Raw genomic sequence first — 6862 nt, forward strand, 5'->3', positions numbered from 1 at the left:
CTGCGGAATGTTGGTGAAGAATGATTGACTAGCTGGAGGTTGTGCATCCTCCTCATCGTGAAGGGGCTCGTCATCACCAACCTCCACGGAGACAGGCTTGGAGGAAGTGGGACAAGAAAAACATTTACACTGTAGCTTCGGCATAATTTCATATTGCCATGAAAGAAGTTGTTCAATTTGGGCTGCTTGTTTATTTAATTTGTCATTGAGCGTGTCAAATAACTTCAATTATGTAGATAATGACAGCTGCATAGGCAATTTCAACTAATTTGAGCATCTTACTGAGGCATGAACCAATACATCAGCAATTTTAGGGACCTGAGTGTCCATCGGTCTCGACGAGTAGGGGTACAAAATAATACATTGGCACTAGAATTGCCTGAATTGCTGTTAGAGAACATTATAGGTGATTTAGATAAGTTCTCTGGCAGCAAATGTGGTAAAAAACAAGAATTAGATAAGTTTAAATCGATTATGGCTACATCAGAAATACTCTCCATGACTGCGGCATCATTACCTTGCGTGACTGCTGTGGAAGGAACATTATTTAAAAGACTGTTGTCTGTTATGGAGTTATGCACCCCAGGATAGGCAGTAGACTGCATGACACACGAAGTAGCACGTTCTTTCATTTCCAGAGTGGACGATTGTTTAACCTGGGAAGCTTTCCAGGGTCTGTTATTTGTACAAGAACTTCTCAAAGGGGTGCAGCTGGTGTAGGCCTTAAACTGTCCAGGTCTTTACTTGAAGCTGCAGAGAGCGTAGATATGGGCTGCTCTTTACAGAATTTCCGTATCTCCATCAAGTCATTTGAGCTGGTTTTTATTAAATTAGATTTCCGAGTGAGCTTTGGAGTAGAGGTATGGCTCAAGAAACATTTACGTGTGTAAACGACGACCGCTCTTATGGCCGCCATTTATTTTTCTGGCAATAAGCCCTTTGGCATGCCAGTTTTTTAAAGTGGAACACATACAAACAGCAGAAATGTTTCAGCGTACCTAAAGTCCACGAGAAAGCGTCCCCGCTGCAACGCCGAGGCGAAGACGCAAAGAGGGACTTCTCAGGACTTGCCCGGTGCGCGCGCGCGCGCTGGTGCCCATGATCAGCTGTTTTTGTAGCCACGTAAGAGTGGAGGCGTGGCTTAAGAATTGTCTGTTTAAATCAAGCCCAAACAAGGCTAACTTGCAACTTCTATATGTAATATAAAGAAAACAAGTGTCTGATGAAGGTTGGGAGGATGTATAACGTCTCCTTATATGATGTTCAGGTTGCAATAAATACCGTAGTGCATCCAACGAAGAGCTCAGCAACAGCAGGCAGGAGAGTTTCGGGCAAAGAGGGACTTCTCGGGACTTGCTCGGTGCGCGCCTACATATTCACTGACACAGCAAGTCACACATCACCTCACGCAGCATGAAAACATGTTTTACAGGAAATTTAGCACATTGTGTAGGCACAGGCATCATGACCCTCTGCTTCACTGTGGCAGCAATGGCTTGTATTCTGGGTGCCCTTCACAAAAGTGTTTTATAGTGGAAATGCTGACATATATTTGAGAATAGTCAGCAGGGCTGGGATAGCATATATTACAGTGTCAGTGTTCACATATATGGAGGACACAATAACACTGGTATTTACAGAGGCAAAGCTGGCATTTATTGTGGGAAAAGGCATCATGAAAATAGCGCAAAATTCTCCTCTGTATTTTTGTTGAACATGGCACCTACCTATTGGACATTTCCATGTGTTTTTCTATGGAACAGATTGCAAACCAGCCTTTCACCCTATTTTTCTAAAAGAATGGTGCTATAAAAATGCACCATAGTAACCCATTATTTACAATAAATCCTCTGGCAAGGTTCCATAGCCATTCTGTCATAAGCCTTAATTAGGGAAACATATTTACACACCTCTTAAGAAAAACTCCACCTGCAACACTGCCCGAGAATAATTTACATCAAAGGTGCCCCCCGAGGATCCCCTAAAAGCTGCCTCCGCCACTGAAGCACCCGCCTGCGCTTGTTGTTTTCATGCACACTGTGTAAGTGTGCTTGCAGAATAGCCTGGAGTTTTTTCGATCAGGGTAAGTTTTCAAATGTAAACGGGTGGATCGTCTGTAATGACAGAGATGAACAAAAACAGGAATGGACTGCTACCCACACAGAAGCCTTGGCTGCAGTATTTCAGTCCACCTCTTTTGAACTTGCTTAATAAAATGATACTGTTTACAGAAGATGCACTACAGGTCCATCCCTAAATCTGGCACAGAAACATCAAGCATCTACTCCCTTCACTTTTGGAAACATCTATCCTTGACCCCCTGTCTAGCTTTTCCACCATGAACATAACATTATATTGTTTCCAAATCGATTCTGACTCTTTCTGGTCATTTTCCTGCAGCGTCTGACCTGTGCAGAGTTTGCTTTTCCATTTCTTCCTGGACCTTGATCATTTTGGGGAGACTGCTTAGATCTCCTCCAAGGCTTGTATTGCTTCATTGTTATGAGTTTTGGTTTCGATTTAAGAAATATTGTCCACATAATAATTGTGGTTATAATAATTCCATATTGTAATTGTGATTTCTCATCAGGTAATGGATTGCATATGGGTTGTATTTGCTTTGCATTTATGTATGTGCCAAGTGCACTGCTTTCTATTTGTCAAATTATGAGTTATGTGATTTATAAATAATTTAAAAAAATCAAAATAAAAAAAACCTAACAAACATCTGGATATTCATGTAATTTCTGTACCGAGATTTTCATAATATTAAACAACCCAGATGCCACACTTCTTACTGCTAGCGGCCAGGTTCTGCTTTACCATGACCTGGAAATCACTAACACACCGACAGAGACAGGTTGGGCACAAAGAGTCAGTTTTTCGCCAGTGAAATATATTTATTTTTATTTTTATTTTTTTGCATTTTTAAAGCGCTCACACAGCCCACGGGTATCGAGGCGCTGCTACCGGAATTCTTTGTTTTTAGTTGCATACTTGCGTAGTATATATCAGATGGAGAACATTACAGGGGCACTTTACGATATATCCCCAAGCAGAGAAATGGAGTGGGCTCCTTTCCTTAACATCTACAAAGAATAAACAAACCCATCAGAGGCAGGATGCCCAACTAAAATATATATAGCCCATTTCCTAATAACGTTCAATGCGACTCGTCTCGTCTCAAGGGGGGGTGGGAAAGGGGATGTCCAAATGTAAGCTCTAGATAGTTATCAAATGCCTGAATGTAATGATGCACGAGTTTTTTCTTAAGAAATGCCTAATAAAAACAAAAACAAAAAATGTAAAACCAAACTATCACACTCTACTCTGTGGTGTATCCTAATGTCGCTTATGGATTCTTTTTCTTTTCCAGGTACTGGAGATGATGCTTGTGACACCAAGACGTTTGACCAACAACTCTACGGGTGGCCGTGTCACAGAATTCATCCTAGTTGGAATTCCAGGCTTCCAGCGATGGCAGCACTGGCTCTCTGTTCCTCTGGCTCCTCTCCTATTTGTAGCTGTGATGGCCAATATTACTCTGGTGTTCACCATATATAGGGAGCAGAATCTTCATGAACCCATGTACTACTTCCTCTTCAAACTTGCACTAGTAGACCTAGCTCTTAGCCTGGTGACAACTCCCAAAATTCTTGCAATGTTTTGGTTTGACCTGCGCTCCATTAGCCCAGCCGGATGCTTTGCGCAAATGTTCTTTGTGCACTGTTTGCTTGGGTCAGAGTCGGGTGTGTTTGTGGCCATGGCCTTTGATCGCTACTTTGCGATCTGCAGTCCGCTGCGCTACACATCCGTTCTCACCAATGTGCTTGTGGGAAAAGTCATGGCAGTAATAACTGTGAGGTCTCTTGTATGCACTGTTCCACTCCCCTTATTTGCTGCTCGCTTGCACTATTGCTCTGATCCATATGTCAGACACAGTTTTTGTGCAAATCTTGCTGTTGTCAAACTTGCCTGTGATGATATAAGCTTGAGCAGCATTTACCAACTGGCTATTGCTTGGTCAATGCTGGGTGGAGACCTCATCATGATTTTCCTGTCTTATTGCCTGATCCTACACGCTGTGTTGAAGCTGCGTACTGAAGGTGCGGCATCCAAGGCCTTCAGCACCTGTATCTCTCACCTGATACTTATTCTATTTTTCTATTCAACTCTCATTGTGTTAGCTCTGACAAACAAATCTGAAAGTGAAATCATTACTGACATGGCCATTGTGCTCAACGTTCTCCACCTTATCGTGCCCCCTGCATTGAATCCTATTGTCTACGGGGTAAGGACCAAGGAGATTAACCACGGTATCAGGAAGCAGTTTAGCTATCGAAGCTAGGCACAACATTCAGTTCTGCAATCAAGTTCTTGAAGTGAGTGGGATATCTTTGATTGCAAATATGGTTATGTTGTTTCTAATTAAACTATCATTATAGTTCAGTTGAAACGTGCTCAAAATGTGTTTATTAGTAATTCAAGGTCAGAAATATATTTTGCCATCAAAGTTTCAAGCAAAACTGGCAATTGTAACACAAATATATCTAACATGTTACACATGTGATCTCATCCAAAAAAGGGATAGCACACACCCAATATGTACCCCTTCAATGTGACGTCAAAGGTGATAGTCACAGAAAGATCTCTAAATGCATAAAGAGCACAACGGTTTTGACAAATGTCTTTGACAAAAAGGCAAAATAGTTTTAACAATTCTGTAGTGTATGGGGATGGGAACATACTGTACTGCCACCACCTGTGTTATACCGGTAACACTGGGATGTCAGGCAGTGGAAACGGTAAGGCAAGGTTGCTGGTAAACGTCCGGTAGCACCAGCAGGTTACCGGCAAACTCGTAATGAGGCCCACTGTTTTAATCTTCTACCTTGTCTACGTGCACATTACCTTCTGCAGTCATGTTTCCTGGTTTCATAATTTATCTGTTAATCAGGTTTATAACTCCTTGCCTACAGCTTCAATCGAATTGACCATTTTCTGCAATGGCGCAGTTTTGTTCACAATTAGATCTCTTTCTTCTTTTTGGTCTTAATTCAGCATTACCGTGTTCCCACCAACGGTGTTCCTTGCCTGCCTAAGCCTCTGCACAAGGTTGAGAGAAAGCAGCAAAAGGGGCTGCCATTTCTCCTGTTCCCTTGGCTGTGTTTCCCCAAATTCAGCTGCAGTCCGCTAACTCTCTTTTCGACTTTTCATGAACTAGGAACAAGGCACCATGTAGATTAGATTCAGACAAGGACTGGCATTCAAAACATGGTCTTCAAGTGGTGGGAAAATCCTGTCTTCATTATGTAGCATGGGTGCAACAAGAGATGGTACACATAGGCATTGGCGGGTGGGTCAGGCTCACAAAGAATGGTATGCAATGGATTTTGAATGGAGCATGTATGTAAGTATTATGTTTTGTGGCCAAGATACACTGGGTAAAAGCACCAATGTCAGTGAAGGAGTGCATGCCATAACCTGGACCCCTTTTGTCAATCTGCAATGTGAATTCATACAGAGGCATGAAGTAGTGAGGTGGGAATTTGTGTTGATAATCCTTTATATGGTCTCAAACAGGATTGAAGCCAATCCCTGCCACTGAGCAGCTCCACAGATAGAGTTTAATGCATCAATCAAGAATACCATGCTTCGGAGAGCCAGTGAATTTAATTTTAATAGCGATTGCTGAGCATACTTTACCGGGAAAGTAATTCATGAGCACTGCCCACGTATTGAAATTTCAGCAGGTACTCCATTGTCTGTATCACCCACAAACAGTGAGGGAGGTGGAAAGACAAAGCACATTTTTAACTGCTAGGTGATACAGAATAACAGTATTGCCAGAACCTGATGAAAGTTTTCAGCCATATCTATATGTAGTTCCAGCAGGGACTGTCAAAAGAACCGGAAACATCATACAGCCTGTTTGAGATTAATGTGCTTTCATAAGAAGTCATCTGACAAATTACGCTTTGATGCCCAGATGGTAGGGTCAAACCAAATCCTTCTCACAACATATGATACTGCCTGCTAGAGATATGTGCTGTCCTAGACACATTTCAGTTCTTGTTGGCCCTCAATGCTGCCACAAGATCTGGTGGAATTTAGCATTTATGGTTCTATCTACCCGTGTGATCTGTTTGTTGTCAGATTAAAATGCAGGTGAGATAAACTATTGGTGGAATAGAATGGCAATATTATTACATACCATTTGGAACCATTTCCCGGTGAAAGTTCATTCAAACACATTCATGTCGTAAAACATGTACATGTTGGGGTCCCAAAGTGTGGGAAAGAGAGGCCCTTTTGAAAGGCAATGTCTGCCTTGGAATAGGGTAAGAAACAAATGGATCCTAAAAGGTGTCTACAAGTTGTTGAGCTAGGGGCGCTCCCAACAGGTCCAAAAGTAGGAAAAAAGTAATCCAGAGAAATCAAAATGGAGTGCACTACTTGAGGGAAAAAACATAAACTGTATTCAGCATCACAGCCGGCAAGATTAACTGAACATATCCAACTTCAGCATGCCCACTGTGGGCTGAACATATTATATCCACAAACAAAACATTAGCATGTTGCAAAGAAATATAACAAAAACATCATCCTAACATTATCATTGGCTGGTCATCTCTAGTCCTATAAACAACCCTATACAGCATTAAAAAACGATTGCCAATTAGCATTTCGTCAGAAAAAAGAACACCAACCACCCCAACATGATCCCACCCCTCTTGGTCAGCAAAAAATGCACTGATCTCGTCTCTGGGAAACATTTTGATAAGTGCATAATTCTATTTCCATAACTGAGGCTTCCACGTGCCAACAAGATGGACCAATGAGCAGCAAACCAACATGGCAC

General features: G+C 42.0%; 1 protein-coding gene across 1 annotated transcript; it reads left to right on the forward strand.

The window, feature by feature from the left end:
• The first annotated feature begins 767 nt into the window (after window positions 1-767).
• On the forward strand, window positions 768-4348 carry LOC138528175 (olfactory receptor 56A1-like). The gene is made up of 2 exons (XM_069639629.1): window positions 768-860; window positions 3377-4348. The coding sequence occupies exons 1-2, from the start codon at window positions 768-770 to the stop codon at window positions 4346-4348; spliced, it is 1065 nt and encodes a 354-aa protein (XP_069495730.1).
• The last annotated feature ends 2514 nt before the right edge of the window (window positions 4349-6862 follow it).

This window comes from Ambystoma mexicanum, chromosome 7q (genome assembly GCF_040938575.1).
Source record: "Ambystoma mexicanum isolate Mex_15411 chromosome 7q, UKY_AmexF1_1, whole genome shotgun sequence".
Classification (NCBI taxonomy): Eukaryota; Metazoa; Chordata; class Amphibia; order Caudata; family Ambystomatidae; genus Ambystoma; species Ambystoma mexicanum.